Source organism: Schistocerca cancellata, chromosome 4, assembly GCF_023864275.1.
Source record: "Schistocerca cancellata isolate TAMUIC-IGC-003103 chromosome 4, iqSchCanc2.1, whole genome shotgun sequence".
NCBI classification, from domain to species: Eukaryota; Metazoa; Arthropoda; class Insecta; order Orthoptera; family Acrididae; genus Schistocerca; species Schistocerca cancellata.
Genome location: NC_064629.1, coordinates 239,928,874 through 239,953,516, shown reverse-complemented (window position 1 = coordinate 239,953,516; position 24,643 = coordinate 239,928,874). Strand labels below are relative to the sequence as shown.

The following is a 24,643-nucleotide window of genomic DNA, read 5'->3' as shown; positions in this document are numbered from 1 at the left end:
GTGTATATTTGCTGGATTCATATTGCCCACGGAATACAACTCACGTGTTTAATGCACTCTCGTTCAAAGTAGCAAACAGTCAACTGCCAGCCAGGGAGCCTCGTTAGCAGGAATACTCTCTCTTCCGTGCGCTGTAGTCTACTGACGTCGTGTGTTTCTATGTTTGTTTAGGTGTAACGTCCCCATACTACGGCGCAGTTATCTCGCTTCGGACGGACAGATAATAATTGTCTGAAAATAAAAAAAATTAAATTTTTCACTCGAGGGAATACTTGAACTAAGGACCTCTCGTGCCATAGCTGCTCACGCTAACCACCGGACCACGGCGCTCCTGAGATCACACCCTCCTTGATGTTGCCTATCTTGCCATGGACTAATCAGTTTGTATATTTTGCTTATTTTTTTCATAGTTCCACATAACTTCTTCCTGTTTTATCGACTGATCTGTGTTCAGTTTTTCAAGGCCAATCCACTGTGCCAACTTATAACTAAATCTGAGGGGGGTGCGATGGGGAGATTCCCTTGTGAGTGCGTATTACCTATAAAAGTGTACATGGAAAATAGTTGTAAGGTGAAGAGATTGAAAACCAAGGAGGGACGAATACGTAAGAAAGTATACTCACGGCTGCGGCTGCGGCTTCGGCGGGGCGCTGTTCACGCCTCCCAGGCCTGCAGATAGATCTTTGTCTGTCCAGTACAATGGGGCAGATGGCAGTTGGCGGCAGCACGTGCACGCGGAACTCTCCCAGATTGCATTCCGGCTTCACTTGTGACGCGCACTTGTTGTGTAGCTGCAACAACACACAACACAACACCTATAAATTCTCGGCGCTTGTCTCTCCCTCCCATGTGCACACAGACACACTCATATTCAATCATATACATAATGCAGGGGAGTCTTTTACGCGCAGCTTACTGTAACGCAAAGGACATCTCTTAACGACCAGAGGCGATCCGTGATGGTAAAACTGGACAATGCGTGGCTGCTTCGCGCACCTACCACGAACACCCACGCAACATACTTTTCTTTACGTGTCTACGGCAACATCCGAATTTTCTAGGCGGCTATGGTCAGTACTGAGGGTTGTCGGTTTTTGCACTTCACGGCGTGAAGCTGTCAACAGTGCTAACAGCTGTCAGGGATCTTCTCTCGCCGTTTAGAGTATAGCGTCATCTTGATGAAATCATAACATAACTATTCGAACAACAGTCTCTCTGTCTATTATTCAGTCACCCTTTTATGGAATTCTCCCTTTACGGAATACCAAGGAATAAACACAGAACCCAGAAAAAAACGCAGTGGGATGAAGAAAACATATTTGAAATTAAATGTGTCACTATTTAAAATTCTTAACTTAAAACTACATGTAGTATTTACTTTTCCGACGTTGAAATTTAAATGACTGCGTTTTCTCATTCTTAGAACTCAGATGAAGCGATCTATGTTTTACCTGGGAAAAACTTTCAGTAGCCCCACGATCGCATAAATTAGTCTTTATTGTTGACAACTGGTTTCGAAAGTTGTAGCTGTTATCTACTGATCTTACAAAAATTTTTTGCTGTAAAATATGTTTCATTGTGAGCCAGTACCTCAAGTCATGTTGTCATCATGCTGGATAAAACGCAGCATATTAGACATAGGTTTGTCAATAACGAAACCATTTACAGTTAAAAAGCCACTTGTGGCCATGGGAATGTTCGCAAACGTGGCACTAACAGAATTAAAAATTAACAAGCCTGTGTGAATCCTACGTCTGCGAACATGCCCATATGCACAAGGTGCTTTTTAACTGTAAATGGTTTTATTTTTGACGAATGTATGTATGATGTGCTGCATTATAACCAACATAATGACAGCATTGTGTACGGTCCCAACTCAAAATTTTTAACACCAGGAGAAGACAGTTACAACTGTCGAAATCGGAAGTTTTCCCAAATTAAATTTAGGTGTTGTTTGGTTACTTTACTTTAATTTCCAAACACCAAGAATGCTAACCAATTTGCTGTTCTAGATACAACAAATGTACACTTCATATCTCCTAGAGCTGAAAACAGAAATACATGAAAGGAGAAAGAGATACTCTTCATAGGTAAGTACCATAAAGGGAAAATAATCATTGCAGTAGTCGTACGAGGCGCATTGTGTGTGAAAAATGGAGACACAGTAAATTAATATTACAGGGGTGATTATATGAAAGTATGGAGATATATATACGAAACAACTAATAGATAAATTTGGTTGTGTGAGAGTGTGCTGCCAGTCAAAGTCGACATTAGTATGCGCTGTGTCCACCTTTCGCTTTTACAAAGGCCTTTAATCTGCTACAGGCACATTCAGTGAGGTGACTGAATGCTTGTGAAAGAACGGAAGCCCATCTTTACTCAAAAGCCTAAACCGGAGAAGGTAATGACGTGAACCCTGGAGTTTCGAGCAAAGTCGACGTTTTAATTCAGGCTAAAGCGGCTCCCTTGCGTTAATGTCGGGACTCTGTGCAGGCCAGCACATTTCAGAAATGTTATTGTCCAAAATCATTGTCTCATAGAAGCTCCTTTGTGACAGGGTGCATTGTCATGCCGATACAAGCAATCAGTGTCTCCGAACTGTTCGTCTACCGTACTCAGTACAAAGTGCTATGAAATGTATTCATTTCCTTCCGAATTGAGCATTTTCTCAAGCGCAATAAGTAGACCACACCCTAACCACGAAAAACATCATCTTACCGTAACACCATCTCCTCTCTAGCTCACTGTTGGTACTACATATGGTAGCAGGTAAAGTCCTCCAGGCATTTGCCAAACCCAAAACCTTCCACAGGACTGCCACAGGGTATAGCGTGATTCATCACTCCAGATTACCCGATTCCAGTCATGCACAGTCTAGTGGAATCGCCCTTTACACCGTCTGAACTGTCGCTTAGCATTGAGTACAGAAATATGTTGCTCATGGGGAACGACTCTACCACACTATCACATTCTTTTTACCTCCCTACGCAGTCAGAGTGGTACGTCTACTGCTGGTTGCACTTCTGAACTCGAGTGTGGTTCCTTCCTTCGCTTTCATGCTGTGTTTTGCACCTATTCTTCACAATGGTCGATGGTCACTGTCAGGCAACAGATGAGATCTGCCTGGTCTTGATTTAGCTTTGGTTGTTCCTTCGCGTTTCCCCATTACAGTCACGTCATCAACAATCGACTTGGGTAGCTTTAGAAGGGTTCAAATGTCCCTGATAGATCTATTACTCATGTGGCATCGAATGGCTATTCGACTTACGTAGTCACTGAGATCTCCTGACGGATCCATTCTGTTGTTACTACTCGTCTTTCGACAACACAATGCTCCCCGGCTTCTTTCATATCGAAGGGTCTGCTTCTCGTGACATGTAGTGGTCAATTCGGGACTGCATAGAGGTGTCCAGATCTATTGGTCAGATAGTGTATGCACATTTCAAGCAATTTTCATTTGTAGATAAGATTTATATAAGACTGACTATGTTTATTTTAATGTAGTTGAGAAGAGGGCAAATATCAAGACACCTTGCAGTACTAAGCAGTACCAGGGGCTTTCAGTATGTATTGCAACACTTTTTTTTTTTTGAAAGTAGGCTGGTTTGATTCAGGACTCCAATATACCATATTATTCCCAACTCTTTTGGCTACAAAACACTATTTTTCTACATAATCTCCGTTCAATGCCACGGTCTTGCACCGCCTTACTGGTAGGGCCTGTATGCCAGCATGGTACCACTCCACTGGACGTTAGCGGATCCAGCGTGTTGCAGCATCAATAACCTCCCCATCAACCACGTACTGTTCCCCGCGGCGGGCACCCCTCGTTAGGCCGAAAAGATGTAAGTCGAATGGTAAAAGATCCTGGATGGATGAGGAAGAACAGTCCAATGAAATTTTGTGAGATCCTCTCAGGTACTCAGACTTCTGTCAGCCTTTGCATTGTCATGGAGAGCTTCGTTTGCATCTTTGCGGCCACGAACCCACAGAAGTCGTCTCTTCAATTTCCTTGGGGTAGCACAGTGCACTGCAGAGTAGATCGTTGCACCTTGCGGTCATCAAGCAGAATAACCCCTTCAGAGTTCCAGAAGACCGCCGCCATGAAATTAACGGCTGAGGGTGCGGCTGCCAACATTTTTTTTTTTCAGAGGAAAGGTGGTGAGGCGATACTACATGAATTTTCGTTTTGTGTCCGGTTCAAAGTGATGAAGCAGTGTTTCAGTGCCTGTGACGATTTTCGACAATAAATTTACACAGTCAGCCTCCTAACGTGCAAGCAATTCCGGACAGACGGTTATTCGTTGCTCTTTATGGTCTTCTGTCAGGCGGCCAGAATGTCCTGCATTATATGACTACACTAAACCAAGAAGTAACCGCGCGAACTCCGTGGCTTGCGGACGCGGCACTGACGCCACTGAATAGCTCGCATTACTTGTGACCAGAGGCAGATATCAGTATCATTATCATTTAAAAAACTTTTTGGTATTTTTAGCTACATTTCATTCCCAACAATGTATGGTCTAAAGCGGATCTAACAGTAAGCTACCCGCTACATAACTTTTTCACTACAAGATTTGTAAAAAAGTGCACAACGTTGACAAATAGCATCATTTCACAATGACTGTTAATAAATATGGAAAGATAAATGATTCAATACGAAGCTAAGATGTTGCACTACCACGTGTACAAAAATCAGATTTTTTAGCCGCATACTTTCTTCAAAATCGGTTGGGAAGCGTTACGAAACTAAGAAATCACGCGAAACTAAAAGTAGACTTTTTCTTTTTTCACGACGTAAGTAACGCTTTTAAGTAAAAAAAAGTTCATAAAACGATGTGGCGAAGTCTTATATACCGCTAAGAATTTTTAAAACATGAAAGTCGGAGAAGTGGATTTTCCCCCGTTTCGCCGTCCCGGCTCGGCGCGGCGCGCAGTGTGAATGCACTACACGTCGGCCTGAGCACGAGCCGAGCCAGTACGCGTCATCCCGGCCCGGCCCGGCCGGCAGTGTGAACGCAGCCTAATTGTCGGTAAGTCTCTGTATTAGCTCTAGTTTCTCGAATTTTCCCACTGTGGTCATTTCGCGAGACTTATGTAGGGGGAATTAATTTGTTGTTTGACTCTTCCAGGAAAGCACTATCTCGAAATTACAATAGTAAACCTCTTCGTGATGCTCAACGGCTCTGTTGTAGCATCTGTCATTGAAGTTTGTTAAGCATCTCTGTAACACTCTCGCGCTGGCTATACGATCCCGTACGAAACGCGCCGCTCTTCGTTGGATCTCCTGTGCCCCTTCTATCACTCCAACCTGGTAAGGGTCCTAGGCTCATGAACAATACTCGAGAATCGGTTGAACAAGCGCCTTGTAAGCCATTTCTTTAGTGGATCAATTACTTTTCCTTAAGAGTCTTCCTATGAACCTTAGTCTGGCATCTGCTTTCCCTACTGCTTATTTTAAGAGGCCATTCTACTTAATGTCATTCCGGATAGATATTTCTCTATTATTACAGAAGCGTCTGTTTCCAGCAATTTATCGTTAATAGTGTCGTTATACTGTAGTGGATTTCTTTTCCTAGAAAAATATAGACATATTTGGTGACTCGCAACGGTTGACACAAAATATTTCGTACTGAGCCTCTCCCCTTCACCAATCCAACGAGCCACGCTTGATCATACCCTGCGTATGTACCAACTACAAAGCAGAGTAAGTCGAACTCAATGGCCATCGACTGTCCCCAGAATATCGGCCACAAAGTTTTAATTGGAGTATAGTTCACTAGTTTCCTGTTCAGTGTTCATTTATAAGCTGTCATTACTCGAACGACAGAAGCATTAAAGTGTGCACGGACTCCCACAGAAAGCTTTTCTCTGTCGATCAGTGTGGATCACGTCCTCTCGTGACATTATCTGGTCGCTGGCTGTCTAGCAAAATGTCTCCACAAACGTTGAAAAATCCAATTACTGTCTCCGGAAGGGCTTATTAGGGATCCGTGACGGCAAACGTGGTTAGCGCTCACTAACAGATCGAGTTAGCATACAGGATGCGTCCACGGTCAAATGCTCCCTAACAGGATTACTGCGTTCACTCAGCAGCTGTGTGCACGCTAAGCGCGCTCCATTCCGCCAATTTGCTTGGGCTGTACCCCGCGTCTCCCCTGGACTACTGCTGATAAACGTGTTTTCAGGCATCAACGTCGTCTATAATTCGTGGAGGTACGTAAGGCATTTTAGTGTCTATATAAGCAGCACTGCGGGGCTAAGTGGCAAAGATGCATCAACTCCTAATTCTACATCTGCAGAAAGCAAAAATTGCCGATTGCCTTTTAAAAAGAGACGCCATCGTAGCTCGCCTTGTGAAAAAGTTAAACCTTTAAGCGACACTATGTTATATCCAGTATAACAATGAAATACACGTCAGTATTTACTCTTTAGGAATAACAATCAATAAAACTGCTCAATTTATTATGCATTTTTAAGTCCACCATGAGTTAAGGTGTAGGCTTATTTCATACCAAAATCTGTGCTGAAAAAGTCTTAAAAATCTGCATGAAATTAGACATCTCAACTTCTGTTAGCAAATATGTGCCCTCAGAAGGAATTCATTTGCAAAATGACGGGGGTTCACAACCAGCTTCAGACCACGGATATAAATTCACTTTTGTAGCCACTCAGTAGCACAGCCAGTTTCGCAACTTTCATGAAGTGCGTCTTCAAGTACAGGTGAACAGTCTGTCCCACCTGCTGCAAATGTGCAAGACGTTTCATCCACTGCTCCACTTGAAACTGTGTTACCCAGACTACCATCAGTTACAGTAGTTGTGCTTGAAACTGTAGAAATAGTGGCTACATTATCTGCATCACGTCTCCTCCAAATTCTGAATCTCCCATGAGCTCTTTGATACCACTTCAGATCAGTTCATTATGTGATGAACTACTTCATCTACCATGGAACTATTCTGGCTCCATTAAGTCATTCTCGTAGATCTAAAACAAACATTCACGAATGTCGATGTCACTGTGTTCCCTTTAGCTATAAAAACCAACCAAAAGTGAGCAAAATTCAAGTGCGTGAGTAACCTGTTTTCTTCATGCTGAATATTTTAAGTAATCTTGCTACATGTTCACTGTCACTGGTTAACATTTTAGAAATAATTTGTGAAACAATATCAGATGCAATGTTTAGCATTTCGCAGCATACGAGGGCTATTCGGAAAGTAAGGAACGATAGGTCGTGAAATGGAAACCACAGCGAAAATCAAAACTTTTATTTGCAACGGTTAGCTACACCTTCCAGCTACTTCTGTACACAGTCGCCGCTCAGAGTTAGACATCTATCGTAGTGTTGTACCAACTTTTCAATTCCCTCGTTATAGAAGACAGCCGGCAGTGCTTTTCGGCAATTTTCTACTCTGGACTGCAGCTCATTGTCTGCGTCAAAATATTGTCTTCAAAGCCAGCGGTTCATTAGAGTGGAGATGAACCTCAGGGGTAGCCAATTAAGGGCTGTATTGTGGGTGATCAAACACTTCCCATCGAAAACGCTGCAGGAGCATCTTCATTGCCCCTGCAGAGTGCGGACGAGAATTGTCGAGTAGAACGAACCGCATGGCAGTCATGTTATGTGGATTGCATAGCTTCAGGCGAAATCTTGCTCCAGGCCCTCATACTTGGCGGCAGACGCTAATTTATAGCCATCTTTACGTTCTCACTGTGAGCTCAGAACTGAAAAGAGCGACAAGATGCGATCTACAGGCATACTAGACAGTGCCCAACGCATCTGTGCAAAGTTTCATCAGATTTTCACTGTATTTTCCGTTTCCGACCGATTGTTTCTTATTTTCCAAACAACACTCGTATAATCAGCAATCTATTTGCTTGCGTTTACGGTACGGCAGAAACCTAGATGTAAATATGCTTACAAACGACTCCAGTATGCATTTTATACCTTATAATGTAGGAACTGTTATTGTGATTGAAATTACCGTCGAGTATATCAGAAGAGTCAATCCTCAGGTGACAAATGATAGTTAAAAACAAAACGAGTGACGAGACGACTGGCTCAAAGATCACCTGTAAATATTCATACCATTACTTACTTGTTCCTGATATTTCAAGCCTACCTACTTCGAAACATAAAAATGGTATTGAAACTTGTCAGAGAAGCTACTGTGAGTGTATCAACACCAATAAAATTGTTTGCATCAAATAAAGCAATAAACGGAATTTAAACCTGTGGCATCTTTATTTACAAGTGTTACTTCAAGGGTGGACTACGACCCATGTGAACGAAACGTCGTGGGATATCTATGACGTCACTAGTAAGCGTTAGGTCTCGTCTCTCAAATCAGATCCGTTGGATCTACAGTCGTGAGTTTGCGTCCGCTGTTGGCAACGGGTCTGATGATAAAATAAGAAGACAGTGAAGCTGTGCGGCTTGTAGAATAGTATGGAACTGGGTATGAATATGAGGCAAGCATGGAAAATCTCAGAGATAGAGACATAAGACCGGGACCGGAAAGGAGAATTAAAGCTGCCCTCGCAGGATCTGTTATCGGTCCGAGAGGGTTGGTGTTAAAATTTAAAAAATGGAAGAGTATTTATTTTCAAGGGCTGAAGAAGATATACACTCCTGGAAATGGAAAAAAGAACACATTGACACCGGTGTGTCAGACCCACCATACTTGCTCCAGACACTGCGAGAGGGCTGTACAAGCAATGATCACACGCACGGCACAGCGGACACACCAGGAACCGCGGTGTTGGCCGTCGAATGGCGCTAGCTGCGCAGCATTTGTGCACCGCCGCCGTCAGTGTCAGCCAGTTTGCCGTGGCATACGGAGCTCCATCGCAGTCTCATCCATTGTCACAACCGACGAAAAGAAAGTCCAATTCATGCTGTCGTTGCGCGTCAACATTGCTTGGCAACATGCCACACGGGCAGCCGTGTGGTCGTCCGTCAGCATTCGTGGCACCCACCTGGATGACACTTTTCGCATTTTCAGGTCGTCATGCAGGATTGTGTGCACAGAACCCACAGAAATGCCAACTCTGGAGGCGATCTGTTCAACAGTCATTCGGCGATCCCCCAAAACAATTCTCTCCACTTTCTCGATCGTGTCGTCAGACCGGCTTGTACGAGCCTGAGGTTGTTTCGGTTTGTTGTCACACGATGTTCTGCCTTCATTAAACTGTCGCACCCACGAATGCACTTTCGACACATCCATAACTCCATCACCACATGTCTCCTTCAACTGTCGATGAATTTCAATTGGTTTTACACCACGCTAATTCAGAAAACGAATGATTGTACGCTGTTGAAGTAAGGCAGACGTCGCCATTTTAAGTATTTAAAACAGTTCTCATTCTCGCCACTGGCGGTAAAATTCCATTTGCCGTACGGTGGTGCCAACTCTGGGGCGTATTGACAATGAACGCGGCCTCATTTTAAAACAATGCGAATGTTTCTATCTCTTTCCAGTCCGGAGAAAAAAAATCGGAGGCCTTAGAACTTGAATGCACCTCGTATACTTCAAATTGATATTCATACAGGTATCGACGGAAATGAACAGTGTAAACTTTGGCTGCCGATGGCTAACATGTAACGCTGCAGCGCAGTTTCACCACGTAGTTGGAAAGGATACTAAACAGGGGACTTGTCGGTATCACGGTATAAAATCTTCGTAAATTTCATTCCGTGTACTCAATCGGACAGTAACAATGTCTTGCAACAGTCGCGTGAACAATTTATACAGATGTCAACATTTGAGACAGCACGAGTGGCTGGGCTCGAAGAAGCCGGTTGGAGTAACCAGCGAATCGATCGACATCTGAATATGATCGATGCCACCATTCGACGATGCTGGCAGGAATGGGTGAAGCGACAAGAAGGAAGCGGTCAACCTAGAGAGACGACAGAACGTGAGAATGGAGCAACCGTCAGACTCGGAGTCCCGGATTCATCATTATCATCGATCCGACGTGCAGCTGATGCTTTAGTAACAACAACGGCTCACAGAAAGAGGGCTGAGCTCACCACTGATCTCTGTACGCCAACAGGCTCGTCTGCTGTGGTGTCGGGCACATTCTACCTGGAATCTCATTAACTGGAGTAGAATTGTCGTCAGTGATGAGTCCGCTTCGAACTGAGCTCTGATGACAAGCGAAGGAGCGTCTGGAGACGCCCTACACAGCGGTGGGATACTAGCATGACAGCCACTCTCAATGAGCCCCGACAACCAGGAGTGATGGTCTGTGGTGCTATTTTATTTCATAGCAGGACACCTTTGGTGGTCATCCGCGACACTCCTACAGCACAGCAGTAAGTCGACGATATTATACGTCCCGTTTTGTTGTACTTCATGGCAAGTCATCCTGTACTCACATTTCAGCAAGATAATGCCCGCCCACCAGCGTCGAGAGTTTCTACTGTTTGTCAACGTGCTTGCCATCCCTACCTTTCCAGTAAGGTCGCCGGACCTTTCGCCACTGGAGAATGTTTGGAACATTATGGGCAGGGCCCTCCAACCAGTTTGGGACAGAATTTGGCACGATATTCCTCAGGAGGACGTCAACAACTCTATCGATAAATTTCAAGCCGAATAATTGCTTGCATAACGACCAAAAGTGGGCTGGCCGCTGTGGCCGTGCGCTTCTAGGCGCTTCAGTACGGAACCGTGCTGCTGCTACGGTCGCAGGTTCGAATCCTGCGTCGGGCATGGACGTGTGCGATGTCCTTAGGTTAGTTAGGTTTAAGTAATTCTAAGTCTAGGGGACTGATGACCTCAGACGTTAAGTCCCATAGTGCTTGGAGCCATTTGAACTATTTTTTGGCCAAAAGTGGATCAACGCGCTATGGACTTGCTCAATTTGTGAAGCTCTTTCTCCTAAATAAATCATTCAATTTTATGAAACAGTAATCCAATGCCTCTGAGCACTATGGGACTTAGAACTTAGAACTACTTAAACATGACTAACCGAAGGACATCACACACATCCATGCCCGCGGCAGGATTCGAATCTGCGACCGTAGCAGCCACGCAGTTCCGGACTGAAGCGCCTAGAACGGCTCGGCCACTGCGGCCAGCGAAACTGTAATCATTTGTTTGTCTGGACATGTACATAACATTTACCGACTTCCGTCCCATTCCGCGGCTCCTCTGACCGATCTGTCTTCGTGGTTGTGGATGTAGTAAAACTTGTCTAAAGTTATTGTTGTAATATACTGACAGTAGACTGTTCCAAACGAACTTTAACTCCGTGTCTATAGGATGAACTTAAAACCTTTTGTGGAACTTGAAATCTATGCATTGACGGAAGAACTGAGAATTTAGTTGTACTTTGCTTCAAGACGAGACCTAACAATTTCATTTTGTGTGTTCAGCTTCTTAGTTTAGAACTACTGCCTTCAGTCAGTGACGTTCATTTGCCAGTATATGTTATTATTCGCCGGAGTAGACGAACAGTGTTTCTCGGTTCAGTTAACAAGTTTTTTGTGGAATCTTTGACATGCAAATGTCGCCTAGGCGGATTCTTCAGATAAAGCATGCAATAAACATCTGTTAGTGTTCCTGTAAACAGTACTCACTTTCTGGATAATTGCAACGCATACATTAATTATAATGAAAGCAGTCTGTGTTTAAATACATCTACGGAATGCTTTAAATTATAGTTTTATTTTTTCACATAATGGAAGCCTTTTATTCAACACGGAAAATAAGAGACATTATCTTCTGCCATGGTCTGGTAAATGCAAGCTACGGCGGACTCTGTGTATCGTACGCTGAAAACTATCCACAACACAGGAAAACATCTACACTCCTGGAAATTGAAATAAGAACACCGTGAATTCATTGTCCCAGGAAGGGGAAACTTTATTGACACATTCCTGGGGTCAGATACATCATATGATCACACTGACAGAACCACAGGCACATAGACACAGGCAACAGAGCATGCACAATGTCGGCACTAGTACAGTGTATATCCACTTTTCGCAGCAATGCAGGCTGCTATTCTCCCATGGAGACGATCGTAGAGATGCTGGATGTACTCCTGTGGAACGGCTTGCCATGCCATTTCCACCTGGCGCCTCAGTTGGACCAGCGTTCGTGCTGGACGTGCAGACCGCGTGAGACGACGCTTCATCCAGTCCCAAACATGCTCAATGGGGGACAGATCCGGAGATCTTGCTGGCCAGGGTAGTTGACTTACACCTTCTAGAGCACGTTGGGTGGCACGGGATACATGCGGACGTGCATTGTCCAGTTGGAACAGCAAGTTCCCTTGCCGGTCTAGGAATGGTAGAATGATGGGTTCGATGACGGTTTGGATGTACCATGCACTATTCAGTGTCCCCTCGACGATCACCAGTGGTGTACGGCCAGTGTAGGAGATCGCTCCCCACACCATGATGCCGGGTGTTGGCCCTGTGTGCCTCGGTCGTATGCAGTCCTGATTGTGGCGCTCACCTGCACGGCGCCAAACACGCATACGACCATCTTTGGCACCAAGGCAGAAGCGACTCTCATCGCTGAAGACGACACGTCTCCATTCGTCCCTTCATTCACGCCTGACGCGACACCACTGGAGGCGGGCTGCACGATGTTGGGGCGTGAGCGGAAGATGGCCAATTGGTGTGCGGGACTGTAGCCCAGCTTCATGGAGACGGTTCCGAATGGTCCCCGCCGATACCCCAGGAGCAACAGTGTCCCTAATTTGCTGGGAAGTGGCGGTGCGGTCCCCTACGGCACTGCGTAGGATCCTACGGTCTTGGTGTGCATCCATGCGTCGCTGCGGTCCGGTCCCAGGTCGACAGGCATGTGCACCTTCTGCCGACCACTGGCGACAACATCGATGTACTGTGGAGACCTCACGCCCCACGTGTTGAGCAATTCGGCGATACATCCACCCGACCTCCCGCATGCCCACTATACGTCCTCGCTCAAAGTCCGTCAACTGCACATACGGTTCACGTCCACGCTGTCGCGGCATGCTACCAGTGTTAAAGACTGCGATGGAGCTCCGTATGTCATGGCAAACTGGCTGACACTGACGGCGGCGGTGCACAAATGCTGCGCAGCTAGCGCCATTCGACGGACAACACCGCGGTTCCTGGTGTGTCTGCTGTGCCGTGCATGTGATCATTGCTTGTACAGCCCTCTTGCAGTGTCCGGAGCAAGTATCGTGGGTCTGACACACCGGTGTCAATGTGTTCTTTTTTCCATTTCCAGGAGTGTACATAATTATTCATCTGTTTTTTCCTGAGGCTATCAGACTCTGGCTCCGTAGCTCCAACAAGGGAGATCGCGGAAGAGCTCGCACGTTCATACTCCAGTTGAAGAGGATCGATGTTGTTTGATTACTGCGTGAGAACACAGATATTTAATAGGCAATAGATTGGTCGGTGAGGTCCAGTACGTTGGCCAGCTAGTTCCCTGATCTTAATCACGTGGATTTTTGAGTGGTGTATTCAAGCCCATTAATGATGTACAAACACTACAGAAACACGTCATCAGTGTCTACCAGAGCATTCACGACGAGTCTGGAGTTTTTCAGAGGGTGCGTGACTGTCTAAGACGTCGGACAGAATCATGCCTTATTATGAGTGAACACCATATTGAATAACTCCTCCATCGACGGCTCAGAAATGTAGTCGTTTGTAATAGCAAGCAGATTACAAAAGAAGCTTCAAGTAACATAATAACGTGTTCTCATTTGTTCACTCACTTATTTACTGCATTCTGTAGGTAGTTCCTATTAACAGAAAGCTTGCAGCAGGAGGGATGTGTTTCACAATACGAAGATGAATAAGTGCTCGTAATTCTTAAGGCGCTCTTTTAAGAGCCTATATTTACAGAACTTTTTTTTTTGTTTTGGTCCATACCAACACCTTTTAAAATAAAGACTAAGTTTTCTTAACACCGTGTCTACCTTAAGTTTTCTGGGCCTCCCACGTGAATTCTTTCATTAACCCGTTTGTTCAGCAACGAACCACACAATCGAATTTGGTGAGTGAAAAAACGATTTTTTGTTCAGGTATTTGTTTATCATGTTCAGTGGGACCGTGTGATGCAAAAAAGAAATGAATCAGTAAATTGTTTACAGAAAGCTAATTAGGAAATTTGTAAACAGAATTTTTAAAATATCGTACACGAATAAATGTCACAGTACAGAGAAAAGGTCTGAACCACTACGAGGAGCTACTGTACAAAATTGAAATTGTGTGTCACAAGCAAACTTTTCAACTGGGATTTGATTATATAGGATTGATCACTAATTTTTTCCGTTCTGCTGGAGTGCTATTGGAAATGAAATCTGCTGACCAGTACACATCTTTCCGTACGATGCTTAATAAAGCGTTATCCAAGCGTGTCTCAGTTTTTCCGTGTATTGTTCACTGAGTGAATATTCCAGTTTCTTCTGAGTGATTCAGTACTGTCAACTGCAAATCCTGTATTGGAAAATATGTACAGGGATAGAGAATTCCAAGACACTTGAGTAATGTCCTACACGAAGTTCGCGAACTGACACTGCATATCAGCGTGACCGACCGTTTCTGAGTTAAGAATAGTCTTGGTGACTGGACAGAGCTACCTCAAAATATAACACCTTACTACATAGTGGACTGACAGTGAGCAAAGTATACAGTCCTTCGTGTTTCAGTGTCAGAGGCAATGTAGGTCATTCTTATAATCGAGACAGCAGTATTAAATTTCCGCACAAGATCTTGAACGTTGTACTTCTAAGTAAGCATTCTACCCTCAGTCCTAAGAATTTAAAATGATCGACTTCACTGACCGCTTGACCACCTTGCGAGAGTGAAAATTGGCATTTAAAAGAATTCCTTGTCAGAAACTATGCACTGAGTTTTATTAAAGTTAAGCGTTAGCTAGTCTATGAAATCCACGTTCTGATGTTACTGGCTAGCCTCTCTAGCCCCCGGCGTAAACAGGGGGATGTTATAAGTTTTTAACCCGCCACCCAAACAGAGGGGATTATGTGTTTAACGTGTATATCTGTGTATCTGTCTGTAGCACCGTAGCTCCCGAACGAAAGGTGCGACTTTAATACAGTTTTTTCGTTTGAAAGCTTGTTTAATCGGGATGGTTCTTAGCTACCCTACACCTACATCTGCATCATACTCCGCAAGCCACCTAATGGTGTATGAAGGAGGGTACTTTCGGTACCACTTTCTGATCCCTTCAACCCCGTTCCACACGCGAATAGTGGGTGGGAAGAATGATTGTCGGTAAGCCTCTGTATTGGCTCTAATTTCTCAAATTTTTTCCTCGTGGTCAATACACGAAATGTATGTGGGGGAAAGTAATATGTTGTCTGACTCCTCCTGAAAAGTGCTGTCCCGAAATTTCAGTAGTAAATCACTCCGTGATGCAAGCGCCTCTCTTGTACCGTCTGCCAGTGGAGTTTGTTTAGCATCTCTATAACGCTCTCTCGTCAGTTAAACGATCCCGTGTCGAAACGCGCGGCTCTTCGTTGGATCTTCTCTATCTCCTCCATCAGTCCTACCAGATAGGGATCTCAGACAGATGAACAATAGTCAAGAATCGGGCGAACAAGCGCCTTACAAATGGTTCAAATGGTTCTGAGCACTATGGGACTTAACATCTGTGGTCATCAGTCCCCTAGAACTTAGAACTACTTAAACCTAACTAACCTAAGGACATCACACACATCCATGCCCTAGGCAGGATTCGAACCTGCGACCGTAGCGGTCACGCGGTTCCAAACTGAAGCGACAAGCGCCTTACAAGTTACTTCTTTCGTGGATGAGTTACATTTCCTTAAGATTCTTCCGATGAATTTGAATCTGGTGTCTACTTTTGCCACTATCTGTTTTATGTGGTCATTCCACTTAAGGTCGTTCTGGATAATTGAGCCTAGATACTTTACGGCAGACGCTGTCTCCAGCTGTTTGTCATCAAAAGTGTAATTGTACAGTAGTGGATTTCTTTTCGTATGTATGCGCAATATGTAACATTTACTTACATTCAGGGTCAACTGACAGAGCCTGCACCATTCATCAGTTCTCTGCAGGTCGTTCTGCAGATTCTTACTATCTTCTGGCGTTGCTACTTTGGTATAGACAACTGCATCATCTGCGAATAGACTTAAAGAACATCCAACGCTTCCTACTAGATCATTTATATACACTGTAAACAGCAATGGTCCTATCGCACTTCCCTGTGGTACTCCGGATATTACCTTTACACCTGTCGATTTAGTTCCGTTAAGAGCGACGTGTTGAGTTCTATCAGCAAGAAAGTCTTGAGTCCAATCGCAAGTCTGCTTCGATACTCCATAAGCTCGTATTTTTTACATTAAACGGCAATACGGGACTTTGTCAAATACCTTACTGAAATCAAGGAACACGGCATCAACCTGAGCACCGTTGTCCACTGCGCTGTGGATCTCATGGAGGAACAGAGCGAACTGAGTTTCACAGGATCTCTGTCTGCGGAATCCATGTTGATTTTTATAGAAGAGGTGTTCATGTTCCGAAAACGTCATAGTTCTTGAGCATAAAACATGATCCATAATTCTACAACATATTGACGGCAATATCTGTCTCACGGCCTTTCCTAAAAACGGGAATGACCTGCGCTTTTTTCCAGTAGTTAGGTATCTTTCGTTGCGCAATCGATCTATGATAAATTACAGCCGGAAGGGGAGCACGTTCTTTCGCATAATCTTTATAGAATCTTGTAGGTATCTCATCTGGTCCTTACGCCTTTCCACAACTAAGTGACTGTAGCTGCTTTTCAATTCCGCGATCGGTTATCTCAATATTTTCCATTTCGACGCCCGTACGACGACTGAAAAGAGGGACAGTGTTACGATCTTCCGCGGTGAAACAACTTCGGAAGACCGAATTCATTATTTTGGCCTTCTCTCTGTTATCTTCCGTTTCGGTGCCGGTGTGGTCGCTTAGAGAATGAATACACGATTTTTGACCCACTTACTGATTTTACATACAACCAAAATCTCTTAGGGTGATTACTCAGATCGGTTGAGAAAGTCTTAATTTCAAATGTATTTAACGCTTCTCTCATTGCTCTCCTTACGGTCATTTTCGCTTCGTTCAGCTTTTGTTTGTAAGCTAGGTTTTTACTTCTGTTGAATCTGAGATGAAGAGCTCTTTGTTTAGCTATGTTCCTGGAAAATTTGTTCAATCGTTTAATTTTCATGAGCTACATTACGTAAAAATGTTTTCCGTCAGCGCACTCTCTTGATACACGCTATGTAATACATAATAGCTGAATCGAGTTACAGAGTACCAGATCATAGAACTCAAAAAGATTTAAATAAAAGTCCGCGAGGACATATGATTATCCTTTCCGGTTGACCAACAGTGATGATTTTTATCTTTGAAGCGTGTCTTCATATCTATGTGTGGCATCGTAGCTTCCAAACAAAAAGTCCGGTTTTAATACAGTGTTTTTTATTTTAAACTTGTCTAATCGAGATGGTTTTTAGCTATATTCCATGAGAGTCTGTTAAGCCGTTTAAATTTCAGAAGCCAAATTAAGCAGGAAACTTAAATTAAAAATTTTAAAACTCTCCAACGCTAAAAATCCTTAAAAAATAAAAAAAATATATGTTGACCCTTTAAGTTTAATATAAGTAGTAATATTTTGATCCACGCGTCGTCAAGTCTAAAGACTGATAAATAAATTAAAAAAAGAAGTTAACAGCAGCAATCCCTTCTAGAACAGTATACTTTCATTACTGCTGAGTATAAGCATCTTATGTTCAGCGTCATCTCTTCCAGGCCTGCGCATCGCGCATCCATGCCTCAGAATAGCTAGTGAAGTCATAATTACTTGTTATATAAAATATGGAAACCAATCCGTCTTTAATTAGCTTACCGTTGTTAAAGAACAGAGTTATCTAATCATTTTTATTATATTTTTACATAATTACATTCGAAATCAGTTTAATGCATTATTGTTTCTTAGAAGGCCTACGTCCCGCAGTGGTTTGATGACAGCGTACTAACTGACGCTTCATTAAACCGCGAGCGAGAGTGGCGCGGTATGCGGCAAGCGGGGCCCGACCAAGTGCGACCACCAAAACAGGCAGTCGCGTGACTGCCGGCGTCGTCGACGGTTGTGTCTATATTGCGAATTTTTAGGTGTTAATTAATTAAGACTTATACTCGACGATTTTATATTGTTGTTTTGATATTTACCTACGTTGCCTAGGTAGCTGACTTGTATTTCAACTTCATACTTTATAGTTTTTAGATGTATTCCGTTTTTATTTCATTTACTTATCGGTCCTGCGATGCGACCACGCTTGAATAAAAAAATAGCTACTTATTTTGCACTTACGTAGGCAACAAATTTTTTTTTACTTTTTGGAGTTTTTAAAATTATTAATTAGAGTTTTATAGCTTCGTCATTTATATTACGGACCACTTTATTCACAATAACACTTACGTGATCTGCAAAGAGAAAAACTTTTGTGGTATCTGTCATGTTTAGTGCCAGATCATTGATATATATCAATAACAGTTTGACTCCTCATTCCACATGACCCCAGTCAGATTCGAGTATCTTCTCTGTTTCTTGACACTCGAAGACAACTTTCTACTTCTAAGGAAGGAAGATTGGATTTAACGTTCCGTCGACATCGAGGTCACTAGAGGCGGAACGTAAACTCGGATTGTGTAAAGGACGGGGAAGGAAATCGACCGTGCCCTGTCAAAGGAACCATCCTGGTATTCGCCTGGAGTGATTTAGGGAAATTATGGAAAACCTAAATCTGGATGGCCGGACGCGGGTTTGAACCGTCGTCCTCCCGAATGCGAGTCCAGTGTACTAACCACTGCGCCATCCCCCTCGGTACTTTCTACTTCTCACTTTGCAGATATGAAGGGAAACATTCTTGAGCTTTTCCTTAATCCGATAGTATTCCAACTAATGCAGACATATAATGTGTGATCAACACGATCAAATGGTTTAGGTAAGTCAAGGAAAATACGCACTGTCCTCAACCTAAGTTTAGCCCTGCTCCACACAAAAATAAATAAATAGCATTTTCTGTGGATATTCCCAGCCTGAAGAAAAACGGAGAGTCCGAGAGAAAATTACGTGTCTGCAAGATGTGACACTACTCTCTTACATATTACTTTCTCAAAAACTTTTGAAAACACTGGTAGCAAAGAAACTGCTCGGTAATTGTCTACGTTATCTCTTTCACACTTATCATGAAGTTGTTTCACTGACGGGTATTTGAGTCTATCCGCAAATAGGCCACATCTGAAAGACGCAATGCACATGTGACTGAGACCAGAAAGACTGACGGTGCACTAATCTTCATTATTCTACTTCCAATTTCATCATAACCGTGGATACCTTTATTGTTTAATTGCATAATTATTGCTTCATTTTCACATTAGCTTGTTTCCTGTAGCTTCAAGTGATGAAATTGTCTCGGAACACTAGTTTTCAATAGTTATACCTGGTTTACCATATCAATAAGATTTCGTTTTAACTTGCAAAGTATAGAAAATAAGTGATTATTAAATATTTTGCACAACTCTGGTGAATCACTAACAGTTTTGTTCTCACACAACAGAGGTATAGTATGTTGAGTATCTACATTATTTCCTAATACATCTTTCACAATTGATCATACAGCTTTAAATTTCCGGTTCTTGCAATAATTCCAGCATAGCTGTATGTAAATTGAAACAGGACAGTAGGGGTAAACAAAGATGCTGTTTTAAAACTACCTTGAAGCTCCTATATTTTGTTTTAGAATGAGGGAGGAGGAACTTTCACCTTTTGCGGATTTATGAAGAGCTAACAGCCCTAGCTGCATCGAATATCCCACACAATCAACCGTCGGTTATTGTCTGATGTTAAGACTGTGGTCGAGGAGGCTTCGAAATTAATCTCAAGTAGAACGAAAAAGAAAATTCTACGTATAAATATTAAGTACCAATTATAACACTATTTGTTTATGGTTCATCAAAATTTTCATAATTTTTTGCTTTAAAATTTTCCCGTATTGGTACTATATTTTCTGCATATGTAAAGTGTGCTATACTGAAGTTGAAGTTCTTTGCATTATATGTGAGTAACGTATGTAAAATACTATGTAAACTGTTTATTACGTTAAATAATTTTCTGATGACGTTTTGTATTTAGAAATATTTGTGTATAAACTGTCTATGTTGATGTAAATTTCGTAATTGTAAGAAATGGTCACGCTTAGGAACAATGTAAGAGAATGGTGTTATGTAAAAGCCAGTGTGCTTTTGTTTGAGACTCAAGTGGGTCTGGGAGGTGGAAAATATGGCAAGGGTAAATGGCGCGCTGCCTAGAGCAAGCGCGGTAAGTAAGTCACACAGTCTGTAGGCTGCGGGGATGAGGTGGAGCAGGAAAAGCTTTGCCTGCAAATTTTCATAAAAATGCCTCGGATGAAGACTGCAAGCGGCATACGGAATAGCTGCGACTTGTTTGGCTGCTGTATGTAAAACTGAACAAAGCCAAGAAGAGAAATTGAGTCCATACTGCAAGATACTTGCAGGCCGTCCTGTGGGTAGTGTAGCCGCTATAATTGTTCGCCACACCCAAGCCTACAGCCACCAGAGACGAAATTTTTTGTATTTTACTTTTGTACAGCGTGAACGATTAATTTAAACTGTGTCTTAATAATCATTCTTGAACTTTAAAGATACTGGTTCACCCTGTTATTTCATCCTAATCATACACCTATATAGGGTTCCTTCCTGGTGTATGATTAATCCGAGTATCCTATTTTACAGACTTATGAAGTGTCAACTTAATATAAAGAGGCATCGTTTAAATTGTTTTTACGTAAATAAAGAGAAAGTTTTCTTAACTATCGCAAAGTGTTATAGTAAAAGTTTGCTTACATAAAATTCAGTCAGAGTGAAGCAAAGTTATTAGAAATTGTTAAATGACTACAGAGTTAGTTCAAAGGGTGATAGCTTTTGAAAGTAAATTCCAGTAAGAAAGAGTTTTTCTTGAAGTGCAATGTTCGGTATAAAAAGTGTGTGCTTTAGTACATAAGTATTTTAGTATTTAAGTTTTTTTGTTATGAAAAGTGTTTTTCTAAAGTTCCACCCTGGCCAATTTTTTAGCTTCCTCGAATTTATCTACTGGACTTTTTCTCTTTTAAAAACATAATGTATAACAGTGTAGTAGTCAAAAAGAAATTACAGTGCCTGTGCCATCATTGTTTACGTGGAGTAATATTTATTTAAAGAAGCAACTTAAACAGTAGCAAGAAAGTGGGCAAAATTCATACTTCTGCTTTTCCAATACTTCATTGTTTCATTGCCGCGATAGGCTGGTGATCGTTAGTACATGTTTTAAACCACTAAAGCAACTTCTAACACAATTTTCCTAGCTTCAATACAATACTATTCATATTGCGTTTTTTTCTAACCGCTGGGTAAGATTTTAGGAAAAGAACTGAATAGTCTGATTTACTTATCCATTAGACACAACACACGGTCAAATTCGGAAAAAGGGTAGCTCTGTTGGTTAGCTTTTCCTATTAACAGGAGTATCCTCCCATAGTGTACTTTATTCGGAAACTAACAAATTTAGTTAGTGGGTTGTACGTGGCAACATAGAGACAGGGTTTTCTGTTATTTAGGTACATCTACATGATTACTCTGCAATTCACATTTAATTGCTTGATAGAGGGTTCATCGAACCACAATCATACTATCTCTCTATCAATCCACTCCCGAACAGCGCGCGGGAAAAACGAACACCTAAACCTTTCTGTTCGAGCTCTGATTTCTCTTATTTTATTTTGATGATCATTCCTACCTATGTAGGTTGGGCTCAACAAAATATTTTCGCATTCGGAAGAGAAAGTTGGTGGCTGAAATTTCGTAGATAGATCTCGCCGCGACGAAAAACGTCTTTGCTTTGATGACTTCCATCCCAACTCGCGTATCATATCTGCCACACTCTCTCCCCTATTACGTGATAATACAAAACGAGCTGTCCTTTTTTGCACCCTTTCGATGTCCTCCATCAATCCCACCTGGTAAGGATCCCACACCGCGCAGCAATATTCTAACAGAGGACGAACGAGTGTAGTGTAAGCTGTCTCTTTAGTGGACTTGTTGCATCTTCTAAGTGTCCTGCCAATGAAACGCAACCTTTGTCTCGCCTTCCCCACAATATTATCTATGGGGTCTTTCCAACTGAAGTTGTTCGTAATTTTAACACCCAGGTACTTAGTTGAATTGACAGCCTTGAGAATTGTACTATTTATCGAGTAATCGAATTCCAACGGATTTCTTTTGGAACTCATGTGGATCACGTCACACTTTTCGTTATTTAGCGTCAACTGCCACCTGCCACACCATACAGCAATCTTGATTAAATCGCTTTGCAACTGATACTGGTCTTCGGATGACCTTACAAGACGGTAAATTACAGCATCATCTGCGAACAACCTAAGAGAACTGCTCAGATTGTCACCCAGGTCATTTATATAGATCAGCATACTAAATTACAATAGTAGTGGTAAGGTTATACAATCCACGAATTGTAGTTTTAGTGCACGCCCTCGGTAATCCCACTAGGAAACTTAGTGCTGCAGGAGCTCGTTTCTTTGCCGACTTTGGCCTGAAAGTAAAGGGACTAATATTAGCGTCGCGAGACAAACACAAGATCTGATTGTGAGGCAGTGGAGGGAAGGTCCCCTTCTTTATTTGGAGACCAATTACAGGGAGCTCTTTACCCACCTCCACAAGGGTCGCGGCCATCGATCCCGATTAAGAGTGCAGCGGCCGTACCTCCCATCCCTACCCTTTTCAATATTCACCGAGTGATTTAGGACACCATAAAGGCTCCGCTTTAAATTCATTCTCTTACCTCTTCTTGCTATTCACTTACGTCTACAGATTCTAGCAGAGACCAATGCTTCGACTGCAAAGATCTTCGTAAGTGTGAAGTAACAAAGTGCTGGATCAGTGCTGCAACATTACTGCCTTCTTTATTTTTACTCCAGTTTTCGCCCTTTAAGAAACCGACTTACAAAACAAAAGCATTCACGCTGCTCTTCACTGTCTTTATCTCTTCGAATAGCTCTTCATTCGCTCACGTCGTTTTATTAATCTTTCCGTAACTCAGAAATTTTTCTTTTCCTTCTCCTCGAAACGCTTTTAAATTTTGTAAAAAAATTTGAACTTGGTTCTAATGCGTACCGTGTCGTCATTCATACCCATTTATGCCAAGTCTTTCTTTATTACTTGAACACAAGACTCGCATCTTAACTCTTGCAATACTGAATGAAAAATATATTTTACTATAAAAATATAGCGCCCAGCAACTTTTTTAAAAATTTCTTTTAATGCGTTTTATTTATGCCAATATGCATTTCGGGTTTGCACCCATCTTTACTTCAATTTCGCGAGTTTAAAGTTACGCACTATCAGTTGTTCATTTTACTTACATTCTCCTCTCCTTGTTTTTTCTTGGCTTTTCTTCTTTTTCGTAACAGCACAAACACTTTTTGTCACGTATTTTACACAGGCGCACTGCGTTATCCGCCATGTTGCCGACTGACAGTTTTTGTTCACATACAAGCAGTTTATCTATGGACAGAGTTATATTTTACGGAAGGTGGCACAGTGGTTAGCACACTGGACTCGCATTCGGGAGGACGACTTTTCAACCCTGCGTCCGGCCATCCTGATTTAGGTTTTCCGTGATTTCCCTAAATCGCTCCAGGAAAATGCCGCGATGGTTCCTCTGAAAGGGCACGGCCGACTTCCTTCCATGATCCGACGAGACCGATGACCTCGCAGTTTGGTCTCTTCCCACAAACAACCCAACTAAGACTCATCATATTTACGCTAATTAACACTTATCTGTCATTTTTATGGAGAAAGCACGTCTTCTTATCCCTAACTACATGTCACACACAAAAATCGAGTTCTCATTGCAAATATAAATTCTTGCTTATAGATTTTTATAAAATATTGTTAATAAAGCTCGTTTAAATTTAAAAATGTTACAGATTAAATATCTTTCATCTTCACGCATTTTACACTTCACAGGAATGCTCGTGGAACCCACAACTTTGTTTAAAAATTTAATGCAGCGAAGTATCGAACCTGGGTCACTCACACAGAAGCAACCATTCTACCGTGAAGCCACGCTGCGTGTGGGTAATTCGATCTTTCCGAAGGGTATTAAGGGTGCTCGGAAAACTTCAAAGTCGATTTTCTCGAGAATTTTTGAGAATTGCATCGAATTGAATTGTGGGATCGATATCTGAATTCTGAACTTCACACACCATAAATTTAAAAAATTACGAAAATTAAACTGCCGTGTTGTCTCCTTGTAAGTCACCACTAACCTCACACTTTCTGCATACTTCAGTAAGAGAGAACGAATCGACGAATATGAAGCGACCGCAGTGCCTCCGTTCTCAGACTGGCCGTATTCGTGGAACTACAGCGAGAAGGAAGCGAGGTGGTATAGCACCAAAAAGTAATGCTTTTTAAAAGATTCAAACAAATTTCAACGTTCTTACTTTTTGCAATAATGAAACTGCTGGCAGTACTGTCTGGCTTTGGAAGATAAGGCCCGTCGTCAAACTTATGAAAGTGAAA

General features: G+C 42.5%; 1 protein-coding gene across 2 annotated transcripts in view; it reads right to left on the bottom strand.

Moving 5' to 3' along the window:
* LOC126184749 (diacylglycerol kinase 1-like) overlaps nucleotides 1–24,643 on the bottom strand; it is a 356,241-nt gene that overhangs the window by 252,477 nt on the left and 79,121 nt on the right. For both annotated transcript variants that reach the window (XM_049927288.1, XM_049927289.1), the window contains exon 9: nucleotides 624–791. In XM_049927288.1, coding sequence (XP_049783245.1) covers nucleotides 624–791 — 168 coding nt within the window. The remainder of the gene's footprint in view (nucleotides 1–623; nucleotides 792–24,643) is intronic.